The sequence below is a fragment of the Myotis yumanensis genome, unplaced genomic scaffold (genome assembly GCF_028538775.1).
Source record: "Myotis yumanensis isolate MYYU_CA2020_CCGP unplaced genomic scaffold, mMyoYum1.0.hap1 SCAF_3, whole genome shotgun sequence".
Classification (NCBI taxonomy): Eukaryota; Metazoa; Chordata; class Mammalia; order Chiroptera; family Vespertilionidae; genus Myotis; species Myotis yumanensis.
The window spans coordinates 199,882,693-199,900,440 of NW_027223754.1; the positions used below are offsets into that span (position 1 = coordinate 199,882,693).

The window sequence follows — 17,748 nt, forward strand, 5'->3', positions numbered from 1 at the left end:
ATTCCGTTTTGTCCTATAATTCTTTTGAATGTTGTCTTCTTCACCAGCTTCCCATGATTATTCTTTACTGTTGGGCATAATATAATTCTTTCACATTCTACCTTAGAAATGCCCAAATATTTTCCTAACAGTAGAAATTTATTTTATCAGTGATTTGCTTTCACCCTGTGTCAGAATCCCAGAAATGAGTATGAAGAAAATGAATCTTTGTTTTTTTCTCCTTTTACCTTCTGTTTAACAAGGTTTACTTTTTAGGTAGAAATATAAATGATTTAAATGTTCTCTCATTCTACCATTTACTATTTTGTGTTAATAGAATATTTTAAAACAATATTAATCCCACATCCATTTTAGGGAGGTATTTTTCTGTATTCAGTCATGTGGCCAAACATATTTTAATTGTTTGCAATTACCTTGGCACTGCCGTTGTCCTTGTGTGCACAGGTACCCTCCATAGTAAAGTAAATTTTTAATGGTCACCATTGAAATGATAAAATTAAGGACAATGTGTATAAATATAAAGTCAATATAAGGTTATAAACTAGACTTGCTTAGAATGAACTATCCTTTAGTCTTATATAATGGTTTTTTGAGTCACAGGGGTTACGTCTCTGGCTCTGTGGAGCCAAACAGGAACTTATTGGGGAATCCAGGTTTCTCTGGCTCCAAAGCTCCAGTATCTATGTCTCCATTGTGCCTTCTCTAACCCTTCTTCTTATAAACTATGCTTTTCTCTTTTGAATTCCTCTGCTATGACACTTAGCCTTTTTCATTTTGAATTTTAGTTAGGTGGGTGTCTTTTTTTTTACTTAGACTTCATGAGTCCTGAATTCAGGGCCAATGAATGAATAAACTTTCTATTCACAGGATGTTATACAGTGGCTTACATATAGTAGAAGCTCAAATATCTAGTGACTGAATTAATTAAGCAAATTATCAGTATTTAGAACTGTCAGAATAGGGATACTGATATTTTTATATAGTATTATATAGATTCAGTAGTCTTTTATTATGTAACCGCTTTTGTGTAGGAGAGGGTGAAAACTAGATTTTAGAAAGCTCTTTTGGTTTATAAAATTTTGCTTTATTTGGACATAGATCTCCCATACAAGTGAATAATTCTTTGGTGAAACCACTAAGAGAACGCATCCATAAGTCAATGGAAGAGAAAAAAATTAAGGTACAATTTAATGTATTGTCATGAAAATGATAGAAATTGTTTTATTTTTAGAAGAAATATATGAAATTGAACTGGGTATAATAAATATACATTCTGCATGGAACAATAGGAATTAAGTGGAAAATGAGTTATGACTATTTACATACAGAAACATTTCTTTTATATAATCTTGGCTAATCTGACTCTGACTTAATCATTTCATGGACCTAAAAAGGAAAGAAATAAGTACCAGCTACCACTGAGTGTTCAAGAAATATCTGCTCAGTGAATGAAGGGGAAAATAGAGGAATATGTTTTCTCATTTACATGTCTGTATCTTAAACTGAATCCTAACGCTGCATGATTTCAGTCTAAAGACATAATGGCAGAAATAATTAATTGTAGATTTTGACAAAGAGAACATTTGACATGGTTCATTGACTAGAGCTGTTCTTTATATTTTCATTTTGTTTTCCTGTTCTCATTTGAAACATTTGTACCTATAAGTAGTCAATAATGTGTTTTTCAAGAGCTTAAAATTTTTTGGGGTCTTATTTTTCAAAATGAGACTCAATATTAGCTCATTCATTTATTCAACATACATTTATTGAATATCTACTATGTGCCAAGTAATCTTCTATGGTGGGGAATTCATTCATTTGTTTAACAAATTTTTCATGTAAAAGTTATAGTTATCCTTAAACTGTCAAATAATTATTCATCTTGATACAACTTCGAGAACTCTAAATTGTACGTTCTTTATATTCCCATTTAGAAAGTTAGTTCCAATTAGCAAAGCTTTTAGTTTTCATCTATTTCATTTATATTTCCCAACCCCATTTAGTTATTTATACATATTAATAAGTCTTATATTTCCATTGATTATTAGTAGTTGCTAATAACTAATACTTGTGGAATACATCATTGAGTTTTATACAATGTTTCTGTGAATAAAATTTGTCAACTCTTTGTTATATTAACTGTAAGTAATGTAGTTAAGGCATGGGATTTTAAAAAACACACATTTATTCTTTGGACTTGATTAGAAATGTAACATATAAATTCTTTAACTTTTTTTCTGCTATGCATACTGACCGACTTTAATATTTTCATTTAAAGATCATTTAGATATTTTGTTAGAACTAAGTAAATCAAAATGAAAATATCTGAAAAAATGAAAAGCGTTTGGTTTTTGTTATAGAAATTGGTAAGTCAACTAATTACTATAAAATGCATAGATAAATTTAATTTATAGAGAAATTTAGGAAATTTTGGGAGTAGAAAAGAGATTGTCTAATCCAGTCTCATTTACAAACGAGGAGACCAAAATCCTGAGAGAGAACCTTATTCCAGATCTTATAACTGCCATGATATATTATTCTATGCCAGTGTGCAAAGCCATGGTTAAATACTAATGAGATTATAATTACATTGCTTTTGTAACTTGGTAGTGGAGCTGGCTTAGTCTACATAGCTCTGAATCTAAATGGCAATAGAGAATTGAAGGAATTGGTGTTTGTGATTATATTTGATAGTACAGTATTCTTTATAAAAGCAAAGTGTGAAAATAATTGGTTTAGCCAGGTGTACAGCTGAACCATGGCCAGATAGAGTACTTATTTGGAAAAATAAAAAAAAATGTTGCTAATATTTACTACTGAGTAACTATGGAAAAGTAGTTTAACAGCTAATTACCTTATTATCCTGTTACTTTTGCTCTTTTGGCATACTTTTTTTTTTTTTGTCATGGAAAGAATATATAATTTACACTTGAAAAACTGTCTTGGAAAGAGCACTCACTGCAAAGGTAGAAAATATTAGAGAACTTAGAATGTGGCTGTTGTAGATGATACTTGATTGTGAAATATCCATGTCATTATAATGGGACAAATTAACTTTTTTATATTTTTGTTTCCTCATTCAAAAATAGTAATAGATACTCCTCTGAACATAAAATCCTATTAAAGCCATTATGGAAAGTATTTGTTAATATACTAATTTTAAGTCTTCAAGTCTTATGTCTTAGTGTAGCTTATTAGGAAACTTGTCTATTATGGGCAAACAAATTTTTCTATGAAGGAAATCGGAAGCTTCTTCCAGAACCTTAATGGTTTTGGTAGGAACCAGTAGAGAATGTTTTCTCCCCATTTCCAAGCAATTTATACAAGTACCCTTAAACTTTTTTTAAAAAAAATTAAATTTATTGGGTTGACATTGGTCAACATGAACATATAGGTTGCAGGTGTGGTTTTCTATGTTACAAGATCTGTATATTGCACTGTGTGCCCACCACCCAAAGTCAAATCTTCTTCTGTCACCATATATTAGGACCTCCTTCTCCCTCCATCCCCTATACCTTTTTGCTAAAAAATTTTTCAAGGAGATACTTACCTCCTTATATCTCTGTAAATAAATTTATTTCATTCCTTCCAGCTTGATGTAGCAATATTTTCAACATCAGGCACAACCGAAAGGTCATATTTATGGGCCTTTTTCTTACATGTATGTCAGAATTATCATCAGTATTAACTGACCTAATAACTTAAGTGAGCTGATCAGGAAAATACTGGATCTTTAAAACATGGAGTAATCGAGACAGTGGAAATTTGGACTTAGGTAGTGTGAAAAAAATTGACTGCTATAATGGTACCTTTGTAAGCTGCCAGGCAGTCCAATACTCATGATGTTAGGAAATTCTTAATCAAATATCCAGGTTTAACCTTTAGGGTATTGGAAAACTCACTGTATATTCAAATTAAAATGGATTTAGTTAAACTCATAGAATTTCCCTCCTCTTAAAATGAGACTTAAAATGAGTACAGAATAGTAAAAACTAGCAAATATATTCACCAAGAGCAAACAACATAGAATAATGTAATTAGATATAATAGACTTCAAAAACGATGGCCAAGGACAGAAACGGAAGATTTCAGAGTGAAGAGGCACAGCGTGACTTAATGACTTAATCTACTCTAGTATTCAAATATACTAGTGAGTAGACAAAATCCTGAGAATTATCATAATATTTCCAGATCTGAGGAGCCAACTAAATGTGTGTGTTCTTGTTTTTCTTTGTTTGTTTTGGTTTTTTTCCTTTCTTGCCAGAGAAATAGTAGAAATGGCAACTGCACTGTAATGTCGATAAATGTGGAAAAGAAACCCTGGGACTTACTAGTATACACTTACTCTATTGTGACATACTGAATTGAGGAAATGATGCAAATGATCTCCTTCTATTTGAATGAGAAACAGTCCCTGAGCAGGGGTAGCAAACCTTCTTAGAGTACATATAATCTATAATAAAAGTATAATATGCTAATTAGACTGGACGTCTTTCCAGACAAAGCTGGGCTGCAAGGGAAGCCCAGGTCCCAGGTGCTTGCCTGTGGCTGGAGGGAACTCCGGGTCCTGGGTGCTGGAGGGAAGCCGGTGCCGGCAGCCAGGGAAAGGAAGACCTACTCTTGCATGAATTTCGTGCATCAGGCCTCTAGTGTGTAATAAACTCTTAGAAGAGAGTGCAGAACCCAGACATTTTTTCAAATTGCGCATTTTCTCAGCTGAACCCTACTTCTGCCTCTGCCATTGCTCTGGCTACAGAAAAACAAAGGATAACAAAGTATGCAGCCTTCAAATTGTAACTGAAGAGAAAATAAAATGCTCTCGAATAAGGAGGGAACAGAATCAAGAAATCACTCCCAGACTTGGAGGCTTCTGTTTCTAACTAGGATATAGTAGGTCATAGCAGAATGCCATTTCTACTGCAAAACAAAATAAAAGGCGGAAAAAATGGGGAAAATATATCTTGAAGACAGACAAGCTATGTAACCAAAGCAGTTTAAATAAACTAAAAATTCTGAGGTGAGCTAGCCATTATCAGCTGTTTCTTCCCTGGGAGTATTTGCCAGTGTGGGGAGTGACCCGAGGATTGGTATTGGCCCATATAAAGGAACTCCAGAGGAAGAGAAGAACCAACAAAGATCTTGGGTATCTTGAGAGGTTGGCAACAATTTGGAAACTTCAGGAGCCCTGAAGTTTATTTTTACCTAGCACACATGTGCCAAATTTCCAGAGCTGAGAATAAGTCTAAGGAGCCTCAGTCCAGTACACTGACATCAGCTGTGATCTTGAGGCAGCTGGGAGGCAGCGCTCTGCTTGAGGAGCGGGACCTGCCTGAAACACAAATATCTCCTCAAGATATTTGCCATATTCAGACATGAAGTGAGATGGAAGGCCCAAGAGCACAATGTAATACTCTGAAGAACAGAGGCCATAGACATACACAAGGCTTTCAGCTGAAAGCCTAGAGGGCCACTCCTGAGGAAAAAGAGCCAGAAATTGAATATGCATTATGACTTTTGCAACCCAGCTCTGACCCAGCTCAGTCCCTGACTACCTTCACTGTGTCTGCCTAGCAGATGCAAGGGAAACCCTTCATCTGGAGCCTGTGCAGTTCCTTTATACACAATATCCAGCATTAAATAAAATATTCTGGAAATGAAAAGAGGAAGGAAGATTTGTCCTTTAGTCAAGAGAAAAAAACTAACAAGTGATCCAGATATTAGAATTAGCAGACAAGGAATTACATTTTTTTTTAATATGTAAAAGATGGACAAAATGGAGGATAAATGGAGAATTTCAACAGAGAATTAAAATCTATAAAACAGAGCCAAAAAGTCATTTCAGAACTGTGAAAACGTTGTCTAAGAACTCATTAGATGAGTTTAATAAATCGGACATAGCATCGTAGCACAAGTGGACTTAAAGATAAGTCACTAGAAAAATCTCCAAACTAAAGCAAAGGGAGAACAGAATTAAAAAGGAAAAGAGAAGAGCAGGACACAGAGAAAAAGTCTAACATTAGCCTATTTGGAGCCCCAGAATAGGCAGAGAAAGTAAGATGGAAACAATTTTTGAAGATATAGTGATTGTAGTTTTTCCCAAAGCTTAATTGACTTCACATCAGGTGGTTGTTAGTAACAAGACATGGGGAACACATGTAAGGTTTCCTTTACTAATACAGAGTTACATATGGGTTCTAATATTATGGACCCAGCAAGCACAAATATCCCAGAGTACCTTGAGAATCCATTTGTAGCACACAAAAGTGCCACAGGACGTGAATTGTAGATTTTTTTTCCCTAGAGCAGGGCTTTTCACTAGAACTTTCTATGGAAATGTTCTGTATTTGTGCTAACACTGTAGGTGGTGCCACATTTGGCTACTGAGCGCTTGAAACATGGCTACTGCAACTGAGGAACTGGATATTTTAATTTTACTTAATTTAAATTAATTAGCTACACATAGCCAGCATATTAAACACCTGCAGTTCTGGTAGATTAGAGATACCCACGAGTGCAATAACTAGAAACCCATAATAAGTAGAGGAAATGGCGTGCTAACCATGATAAATTATAATAAATAGGATTTAAGTAGGCAGAGAGAATGGAAGAGAGCATTTTAGGCTGAGCAAACAACCTGATGAAAGTATTAGATTGCTTTACAGGTAAAGACTGTGTATTGGGCAGTTGTACAAAATACGTGAATAAAAAATGTGGGACATGGTTAAGGAAAGTGTGGCTTTTGTGGTTTTAAGGAACAATTACTTTTCGTAGGGCTTATTGTAAGGATATGTGCATTGAGAACCAGAGAAAGGCAGAATATTTAAGAACTTGAAGGAACAGTTGATGTAATGGAGCTTTCGGACTTCCACTGCACAATTCTCGGTGCTTCTATGTGATTTAGCTTTTCTCTGCATGTATCTTCTCTCGTTTCCATACCAGTGGTTTCATTACTTTATTGAACAGAGTAGCATTTACTCTGTACAGATTTTTCTATCTCAAAGCTTTTGTCCTCAGGGTGATTTAACTATTCTTTTTTTAAAAATTTATCTTTATTGTTGGAAGAGTTATAGATATTCCCTATTAAGCTACTCTTTGCCAGTCTACTTTTCTCATTTCTCTATCTGTGGTTTCCTTACTCTCTTTTAAAGAATAGAATCTATTCTATACATCTTTTTGTACCTCCACACTTTTGCTTACTCATGTGTCTGTTTCCTCATACCTTTCACTTGCGTACACCAGTTAGAAGTCTGTTTTAATTTTACTTATTTCATTTAACAAACATGCATTAAATGCTTCTCAAATACCAGGCTCCGTCCTAGACATTGGAGAAACGTTAGTGAACAAAACAGACAAAAGCCCCTGATATTTGTGGGCCTGGGGTGCAAGAATCTACATGGAAGCCCCTGACCTACCCCTACACCCTTCAACCCTGGTTCTGTTCCATACTCGTAGGGACACTCCCTCAAGAGGTGTACATATCACTCTCCATTGCCCTTGCCATGAACAGTCAGCCCACGAGCCTAGAGGAAGAGGCTAGTGCCAACCCAGTGCCTAGGACAGTTTGTGCAGAGAATTCTGGGCCCCAGGTACTTGCAATAGGATCTAAAAGCAAGGAAGAATCTATTGACTACAGCAAAAACACATTTAGTGCAGTGAAACAAGGAAGGGCATACAAGAAGCAACAGGAGAGCCTAGACTGGTCTGCTTTGGCTCACTGGGAAGTCAGAGAAAAGGGGGCCTTGGAGACAGGTTTGGGGGTGAGCCCTGGATGAGTTGCTGCTGCCCATTGCTCCCCTGCTTGCAAGTGTCGGGGTCCCTTGGAGTTTAGGAGATAGATGTCTTTGGGAGAAGGAGAAGGGAAGGGAATGGAGGGGCGTGATCCCTGGAGGCAGAGCTCTGAGAGTGTGTTTCCTGGATATGTTTTGGTTTTAAATAGGATGGTCAGTTGGGGTCTCGAGAAGCATAGACTTTAAGGGAGTCAGCAGCATTTTTCATTAGAATGAAGATGGGATTTTTGTATTAGACTGAAATAGAAATTCAATTAGGAATTGAATTTGTTTTGGTTGAAGTAATGAATACCTACTAAGTGTCAAGTTTACTAGACATTTTATATCCTTCATCCTAATGAATCCTTGCTCAACTCTAGAAAGCATCATTTTCCAGACTCTACAGCTAGGAAGTAACAGAGCAGAGGCTTGTATTCAGGGGTAAGACTTCAGAGTTTATGCTATTCCTAAAGGGTAAATAAAGGCAGAGTAATTATAATGAGGACTCATACAAAGATAATGCTACTACTTAGGTCAAAAATATTATCTTTCTGCTATTTAGCAAAGTAAATGAAATTTCACTGAAGAATAAATGGATCATTTGATATATTTATAAATTCATACGCCACAAGGCTAGCAAATCTATTCTTTTAAAAATGTGATAATATAAGAACAAAAAGGTAAATTCAGAGTATTTATTTTTAGTTATATATTTAAGAGGTTAGTTAGGTATAATTTCCTTTTCCAAACTTGATGTATTTATCGGGATAACGGCTTAGAACTTTCCTTTTCTTTGTAATATTCTGAGAGTGCCTGCAACTTTTCAATATTTTGACTCGTTTTAACTGGAGTCAGGCTTTCCTATGTGGAGTACTATTTTCCCCAAACTGGGAACCTACTAATAATTTCAATTTAAAAAGAGCTTGTGGCAAAAGGACTTTTCCAATTCTTGGCAAGTTTGAAGTTCATTGCAATTTTACTGTGGATAGAAAGCTTTCCAAAGGGGGGAAATCACTCTACAAAGGAAAACTTTCAATCCTTGTCTCTCATGTGACTGGAACATAAAATGATTTTAACAGCCATGTATGAATCTGGACGTTATTCTTAGTTGTTTAGGACTTCAAAAGCACTTTCAAGAGGGAATTGTTTTTGCTTATTTGTGATTCCAAATCAAATACACAGAGAGATTTGGAAGATTGGCAACAGGAAGTAATCTCAGTTCTATGTAGCCACTAATCTTGTGCACAAAAATTCAACTTTTATGAACAAAGGAAAAGCATTCTCTTTTAAGTTATAAATACAAGCCAATGTAGCTTGTATTGTTTTAATAACTAAAGTGAAGACGCTGATTGTAAGCTCACTTTTTGAGCTGCAGTCCAAGAATCAGTTTAGAGTTGGCCTAATTCAACAAATTTCTCACTCTACTGTCTTCATATATGTTATTACATTAATAACTGCATAGTATCAACATAGATCTCTAACCTTTATATAGCCCTTTCATGTATTTAACCATTCAATTCTGGCTATTTTGTGAGATAAATTTTATTCCTACTTATATGTGGGTTAGTGAGAAGTTTAGAGCTTTATTGAACATCATCTAGTTAATAAGTGATAGAGCCAGTGTTAGAAGCCAGGTGTTTTGACAGCAAATCTGGTGCCTTTCCCTTCACATCATTGCTTTGTGTGCGGATTTCTTAGCTGGACATTACATTGTTGGCTCCAATCAAGTTCGTGATAAATTAAAATCTCTAGATCTTTTTCATATGTTGTTTTTAAGTGAGGCTTTTCTCATCCTGTACATCTGTAATTGATATTTTGAACTTAAATACAGGACTTTATTTATCCTCATTCATTTTCATCTTATTATTTTCTACTTAAGGTTCTAGCCATCTGAGATATTTTCAATCTTGATTTTGTTATCCAACTTATTTATTATTCCTTCCAGCTGTGTGTCAGCAGCAACTTTTATAAGTAGAATGTCTGATTAGAGAAGCCATCCTAATACTCTCTTTAATACACTATGTGCCTATCATTAGTTGGAACTTAGTAAATAGTAATTAATAAAAAAGTTTTTTGTGTAGGGTAAGGAAAATAAAACCTATATATGATCTTTTGTACCTAAGTATTTCAAGACTATCATAGAACTATTGTGGTTCTCTCTTATGTTTTGATATGTTTATAATATTTTTCATGGTAAAAACAAAACAGTTGTTAAATATTTTTCTTTCATACCTGAATCCAGTCTCAGGATTTTAAGAATCTATTGCCTTGTAACTCTAGTTTGCTGAAATTGCTCCTGATGTCATAAGATTCAAAAATTTCCTGAGGAGAGGAAATCTAGTTATAATAAGGAGGGCTGTACCTCTTATTTTGTGACTGTATTTACATAGCAAAGAAAGGTTGTTTTTTTACTTAGATGTATGTTAAAAATTAATAAAAATAAAAATAGCACAGTTTTCTAAAGAAATTTTTATTTGTGCTAAACATGAGATTGAGAAAACATTGATTGTACTAAGTAATATAGTTATTGTATTTTTACTTAGGGAATTTTATGGGTGGTGCTGACTTTGTGGTGGGAGGCTAAAGTCCCCCCAAGCCGCCCATCACTATCTGGGTACTATGGAAGTGACCCTAGCCAGCCACTTACCACTTGTTTGCCTTCATGCACTTACCATACTCTGTAACTCTCTGTAAGCAATACATTTTTATAATTCTTTATAAGCAATAACTCTGGTGAAATGAAAGAAAATTATGTAAAACAATAATGTCAACAGTTACTACTGGTTTTACAGATGGAAATTTTTAGATAACGTTACTATAATAATGATCTGATGTAATACAAAGTTTATTTTATTAGCCAAATTCACTTAGTAGTTTTGTCAATTGTTTTAATTCTGTGTTTATGGAATTAATAAAGTCCAGAAAGGGCTAGTTAAAAACTTAAGTTATATTTTTGGGCATCTCATGGTGGAAACTATATAATAGTAGTTGCATTCATGTGGATTCATGAAGCTATGGGATTGTAGTTTCATTATTGAGTCTACTCTAACTTTAAAAAAAATAGTTTTGGTCGTTTGCATTTTTACATTTTAAAAAAATTTTGTATATTTTTGTGCTCAAATGGAAGGTATATTCCAATGGTCTACTTCTTAATTAGATATAATTTTTAGTGATCTAGGAAGTGGAGGTTCTCATATGTATCATTAGTCAGAAAGATAAATTTGTCATGCTGAGAAAACGTGATTTTATGAAGCAACTGTACTGGGGACTATTCTGATTTCTTCTAATCTAAATCATAGTCAGTGGATTTCACTGCCATTATCTTTGCAAATATCTCAGAGGGTTAAAGTCAGTGTTCTCTGAATATATAAGCATAATATAGAACTACTGAATATGCAATATAAAGTTGTCCTGTTTTAGACTTTATGAACTATATCAATAAATTTCCAAAAGTAATTTTCTGCATAATGTGATTACGCTTTAAAGTGTTTAAGTTCTCTTTCTTGAATCATTTATTTGACATTTAATCTTTGTCTATTTCTGGAAAGGATTTGGGATGAATTTGGATTTGGAGAAGTCTCCTCATAATAACTGAGTGTCATTACACATTAGATGTAATTGTCGAAACTTGCTTTATCTGTATGAATTACTTTGTTCTGCAATTAATTTCTATCCCTAAAACAGCCACTGGTTTTATGTTTGCAGAATACGTTTCCAAAACTACTCCCTTGGCATCCTTTTCAGTGGTTAAGAATTAAATTTAGCTTTCTAATTTTCTCCTACTTATAACGTTTGAAGATAAATGTAAGAGTGTATTTTGAATATTCAACCATTAAATCACTTGGTCAGATTTTCCTAGAATGACATATTTGAATCATCTTTCTTATTTTCTTAAATATTCAAGTTTTTAATCAAGAAATAATGCCTCTCAGTCACCATTTTGTTTTCTTTCAGTTTATTCTTTGTTAGATTTCTATTTTTGTTTCTTTCATCCCTTTTTAGTTATCTTTTTATCTGAGCATTTCTCCCTTTCTTAATTTCTTGAGTTACATATACTGGTGTTTGTTTTTCCTGAAAGAGTTGTACTCTGTAATTCTTAGGATGAATAACTTGTATTTATTTAGGATTATGTATATTATTTTTAAATTTATCATAAAATTTTCTTTCCAAAGCAGCTCAGACACAGGAATATGTAAGAAAGGCCTCTTAAGAATCTAAAATTGATCTTTCTAAACTGTTACAAAAGATATGAAAAATATATATATAACTGGTATTACTAAAATGCATAAAAATGCTAGTTGTAACAATGAATGAATTTGTAAACTAAGAAACATCAGGGGTTAAAAGTTCTCAATGAATAATGAAATTTCTATGTGAAATTTTTATGATATCTTGATTACTATAGAGTGTATTCCTACCTAGATGAAAGATAAATAAAAATAAGAATAAATTGTATATTTTCCTCTTTCTTCCCATTACCAGATGAAGCAAACCTTAATTAGATCCCAGTTTTCTTGTACCTATAAAGATGACTGCCTGATAAGCAGGAATACATGGAATAATGTTGATTCAGCATCAAAGCCATTGAATGTTCTTCACATGGAAAATGACCTTTCTGGTAATTGGCCTTATTTGAGCAATTAAATAGCAATTTAATTCCAGTATAGGGTTTTAACTTAAGTAAAACTAGATTTTCCCCTCACAAAGTATAAAATGTGAAATGTAAAAGTGTCTATTTTTAAAGACTTGGGCTTATTTAAAAAGTTAAATCTAAGTACAAATTTATAGACAGGAATAGGACACAGTTTGATTTAACTAAATGTATTTAAGAAATAACTCTTACATTTAAGGATTTAAGTGTCATGCATTTAAACAAAGCAAATATTTGTTTGTAGGGATGAAAGTGATATGGTAAAAGGAAAAATAATCTAATCTAATAAAAGAGAAACATGCAAATTGACCATACCTTTGCTACGCCCCAAGCCACACCCACCATCCAATCAGAGCAACTATATGCAAATTAACCCAACCAAAATGGCGGTCGGCAGCCACGGAGCTGGAGCAAGCAGGAGGCTTGGTTGCCCCAGTGATGGAGGAAGCCAAGCTTCCCGTCTACCCTCCGCTAAAGGCAACAAAGTTTCAATTATAGAAGATAAATAAATCCCGGATACCTGCTTCCAGCCAGCCTCCACTGGGAGCTTGGGTGGCTGGGGGCTGTGGCCAGCATGAAAACAGCCATCAGCCCCTCACCCAGGCTGGCCAGGTACCCCAAGGGACCCCCACCCTGAAGGGGCTGTGGCTAGCCTGTACACAGTCATCAGTCCCTCACCCAGGCTGGCCAGGCACCCTAGCTGGGACCTCTACCCTGAAGGGGCTGTGGCCAGCCTGCAAACAGCCATCAGCCCCTCACCCAAGCTGGCCACACCCTCATGGGGTGAGGGTCCCTGCTGGGGGTGTTGGCCAGCCTGAAAACAGCCATCAGCCCCTCGCGCAGGCTGGCCAGGCACCCCAGGGGGGACCCCCCACCCTGAAGGGGCTGTGGCCAGCCTGCAAACAGCCATCAGCCCCTCACCCAGGCTGGCCAGGCACCCCAGCAGGACCCCCCCTCCCTGATGGGGGTGTGGCCAATCTGAAAATGGCCCTCAGCCCCTCACCCAGGCTGTCCAGGCACTCCAGCAGGGACCCCCACCCTGAAGGGGGTGTGGCCAGTCTGAAAACAGCCCTCAGCCCCTCACCCAGGTTGGCCAGGCACCCCAGTGGGACCCCCACCCTGATCCAGGACACCCTTCAGGGAAAACCAGCCAGCCCCCCCCCATCCCCATGCACCAGGCATATAATAAAAGGGTAATATGCAAATTGACCCTAACAGCAGAACGACTGGGAATGACTGGTCACTATGACACACTGACCACCAAGGGGCAGACGCTCAATGCAGGAACTGCCCCCTGGTGGTCATTGCGCTCCCACAGGGGGAGCTCTGCTCAGCCACAAGCCAGGCTGACGGCTGCTAGCACAGCAGTGATGGCGGGAGCCTCTCCTGCCTCCTTAGCAGCGCTAAGGATGTCTGACTGCAGCTTAGGCCTGGTGTCCGCTGGCAAGTGGACATCCCCAGAGGGCTCCTGGGCTGCCAGAGGGATGTCTGACTGCCAGCTCGGGCCTGGTCCCTGGGGAGCGGGCCTAAGCCAGCAGGTGGACATCCCCCGAGGGGTCCCAGACTGCTAGAGGGAACAGGCCAGGCTGAGGGACCCCCCCCTCCCGAGTGCACAAATTTTTGTGCACAGGGCCTTTAATCTATAATAATAAAAGCATAATATATTCATTAGACCAGACTTCCTTCTGGACAACCTTCCAGATGAACCTGCGGCAGGCGGGGGCCGAGGCAGAGGGAGGAGCCAAGCCCCTTGCACGAATTTCGTGCACTGGGTCTCTAGTGTGGTAATATAGGCGTAATTTATAGCATTATTTGAATACAAATCAAATTTTTTAATACTCTAGCCATTTTTAAAGTTTATTATAAAATTCTCATGTGTAATAATACTAAATATTATGTAATTCATTTCCTCTTTTCATCTTGCATAACAAAAGGTGTAAATTCATCTGTTGGAAGACCAACAATTGGAACAAATCCTGGAAATGTTCATCTGGACAGAAGTAAAAATGAAAAAGTAGAAAGAAAATCCAGTAATCAGACAGGAAATAAAAGCTCAAAAAGGAAACAGGTGCATTTAGATGATGAAAACATTCTCTGTGATAATGGAAATGAACCACCCCAATATAAAAATGTTAAGATACCTAAGACATCAAATGATATGCAGAATAAATTGGATGGCAAACTAGCCAGAATAGCAAAAAGCAACAAGTGTGCTGCCAAGGACAAATTGATTACTGGCCAGACAAAGTTAACTCAGTTTTTTAGACTATGAATTTGTCTTTTATGTACTTTAGATTCATGTATGTATAAAACCATTCACCAAAGGGATGTACTTAACTTTTAAGAGATCAAGGTGTAAATTATGATGCTTTATTGTTATTTTAAAAATTCTTTATTGTTTAAAGTATTACATATGCCTCCTTTTCCCCTCATTGACCTCTCCCCAGATATTCCCACCCCCTAGCCCATGCCCTCACCCTGCTAGTGTCTATGTCCATTGGTTATGCTTACATGCATGCATACAAGTCCTTTGGCTGGTCTCTTACCCACTCCCCCCTCCCCTGCCTTCTCTCTGAGGTTTGACAGTTGGTCTGTTCGTGATGCTTTATTATTTTGGTCTAGACTCTAGAGCATATGTAAGGTTAGTGTGTTAAGCATTGTTTAAAAAATACAACTAAGTCATAATTATGCAGAATATTCACGAAGTTTAATGTACAAATAAAGCATATCATTTAGGTTAATGATATCTCTTTATACTGCTTTCTTTTAAAACAGACATTTAAAATAATATAAGTTATAGTAACATTAAGGGCTTTTCCCCCCGACAGGCAATTAAATGATTTTGTTTTCTTCTGAAAAGATCATGTGGGCCAACAGGTATCAGACTTGCCAACACGGTCGATAGACTCTTCCCAGCATACACCTGATCACTGAAAGAAAAAAATAAAGGGTTTAAATTGCTTAAAGGACTATTATCACACAAAATTTATTAGAAATGAAAATAATCGATCTAATATAGCTAATTTGGAGTACATCAAAATTATAATAACTAATTAAATGGTTTTTAGTTTCACATATTTGGCAGAGATCACTTAATAGAAAAAAGTGTGATTGAACTATGGTCTTATTTAATTTTGTTATGATTGGATCCAAATTCAGTTAAACTCAGAGTTCTATTTTATGGTACTAAGACTTAAATAATTGAATTTTAAAGGACTACTCACTGTCAAAATCTCTCCTTCCTATAGGAAATTTAGCTGAGTTTTCTTCATCCCCAGTTTCTCTCTTTTCTTGTGTTGATTCAATATTCTGAACTCCATTCTCAGCTGGAAAAGCTACAGATCCTTTTGGTGCAAGATCAGGTTTTATAGCCAGATTCAGTGGCAGACCACGATTCAAGAAATTATGTTTGGAGCCTGCATTCTGTAAAGAAAAGATTGATTTGCATTTTTGCTGTCTTATTTGGAATGGTAATATAATACAGTTGCATGATATTCTTATTGATTAATACAAAGATGACTGTTTTGACTTTTTAAAAATATCTTAGATATTTTTAAATGATGAGTTGTTGTCCAGGATGAAAGAACAACCTGGTATGTATGAAATTTCATCAGTTGTCCTAATGCATATTGTGGCTATTTGCATATACTTCTGTTTATAAAAGTATCAACTTTACTTTCAAAGCATCCATAAAAATCATTCAAATAGTCATTGAAATAAAGGACAAGTCAGATTGCCACTTACCCTTGAATTTTTGTTTTCCTCATCATCCATGAAACTGCTCTCATCATTTTTATATTGTGCCAGGGAAGGAGCAATGACTGATTTTTCTGCAGTATCTTCCTTCTGAAAGGCTTTCCCCAGCCTAAATGTGTTAAATACCATGTCATCTTCTAAATTTCTCATGGACTTGGATGCTGAAAGTAAAATGGCTTGAGAAAGCAAAGAAAAAGTTAGTATTAATGTGTAGGAGGAGAGACTCATTTTTGCCATTCTTAGTTCGATGTTTGCATGGAGTCAAAGATGTGTAAAATGGAGAAAATTTTCTCCACCTGCTTCGTGAATGATTCCTACCTTTATATATATTTCCAGCCTGAATGGAAAGCACTTCAAAGACAGACTTTCATCACTTCAGAAGTGACTCATCAGGTAGAGCTAACCTTTTGTTTAGCCGCTAATACCTACATTGTTTGGGTTTTAGGGGCATATTGTTTTGTTTTGAGTGGGAATTTTCTCAGAATCTGATTAAGATCCTTGGTAGAATGCTTTCTGTTGAGCAGATTATGGTCTCTTGAAAATGGGTGGTAATTAAGGAAGACCACAGGACATCAGGCTCTCCATATTCTTAGTGTTTGCTTCTGTTTATTTTCTGGTTAAGATATTAAAACCAAAATTATTTTGCTCAATGATGATAAGGATAAAAGTTTTATTTACTTTTAATCCTGATTAAGTTGAAATAATCATCAAAAAGAATTTCCTTTCATAAATGCTTGATATAGTAGTCTTTGATGATTAAAGTGTATATACCTCTCAGTATGAACAAAATCATCCATGCTGTACCTAAAATTGACCTGTCAGGTGTGTTTTATCTCTGCATTTACAAAAGGATATTACTGATATTTACTAATGAATTTAGCAATTAAAGAATAAGCAGTTCATGAAGAGAATACTTATGTGTTCTTTAAATATTCATGTTGGATGATAAATGTATTGTATGATTTTTAATTAAACATTTCAGAGTTAATTTCTAATTTTAACCACAATGTGTTAGAGAATATATTTCTTGTATATGTCTTCTGGCACATATGAGCAAGCGTTTTTCTAGGTTGTATTTCTAGGCATTAAATTGCCAGATCATGGAGTGTATAAACAGCTTTACTGATGCCAAGTGTTTACAGAAGAGTAGCAATCAATTTAAGCTTCCACCAGCAGGCTATGCGAGTTCGCATCACTCCACGTCCTCGCCAATACTTGGGTATCTTATTCTCCTTTTAATTTGTATTTTCCTAATTACCAGAAAGGTTGAGTATTTTTTTGTATGTTTATGAACCATTTATCTTTTCTCTTACATAAAATAATTTTGGAAAAAAAATACTTGTCCATTTTCTGTTGAGTGCTTTGTCTTTTTCTTATTGATTCATGGGAGTTCTTTATGTAGATATCCTGGATATTAATTCTGTAAGTTACATGTACTCTGAGATCATTAACATATTTTTATATATTCTAAAAGTTTCAATGCTTTTACTTTAACGTTTAAATTCTTAATTTATCTAGAATAATGTGTATGACACGGGATATATAATTTTACTTTTTCTAAAAGTCCTTATACAT

At 35.6% G+C, this 17,748-nt stretch overlaps 2 protein-coding genes across 2 annotated transcripts in view; one reads left to right on the plus strand and one right to left on the minus strand.

The window, feature by feature from the left end:
* The window catches only part of PARPBP (PARP1 binding protein), a 46,440-nt gene extending 31,057 nt beyond the window's left edge, over positions 1-15,383 (plus strand). Inside the window, exons 10-12 of the mRNA XM_070407952.1 lie at positions 1,099-1,180; positions 12,249-12,384; positions 14,352-15,383. Coding sequence (XP_070264053.1) covers positions 1,099-1,180; positions 12,249-12,384; positions 14,352-14,689 — 556 coding nt within the window. The 3' untranslated portion in view covers positions 14,690-15,383. The remainder of the gene's footprint in view (positions 1-1,098; positions 1,181-12,248; positions 12,385-14,351) is intronic.
* Positions 15,243-16,410, minus strand: PMCH (pro-melanin concentrating hormone). Its single transcript, XM_070407954.1, has 3 exons — positions 16,162-16,410; positions 15,642-15,840; positions 15,243-15,347 (listed from the first exon to the last, which is right to left on the minus strand). The coding sequence occupies exons 1-3, from the start codon at positions 16,408-16,410 to the stop codon at positions 15,298-15,300; spliced, it is 498 nt and encodes a 165-aa protein (XP_070264055.1). The 3' UTR covers positions 15,243-15,297.
* Positions 16,411-17,748: the final 1,338 nt, after the last annotated feature.

Excerpts from the sequence above, each read along its gene's own strand:
- PMCH (XM_070407954.1), bottom strand. The coding sequence starts at position 16,410 with ATGGCAAAAATGAGTCTCTCCTCCTACACATTAATACTAACTTTTTCT. Across the intron at positions 15,841-16,161 it reads AGGAAAACAAAAATTCAAGG|AATGCAGGCTCCAAACATAA; the intron begins GTAAGTGGCAAT and ends TTTTCTTTACAG. Across the intron at positions 15,348-15,641 it reads AGGAAGGAGAGATTTTGACA|TGATCAGGTGTATGCTGGGA; the intron begins GTGAGTAGTCCT and ends TTTTTCTTTCAG.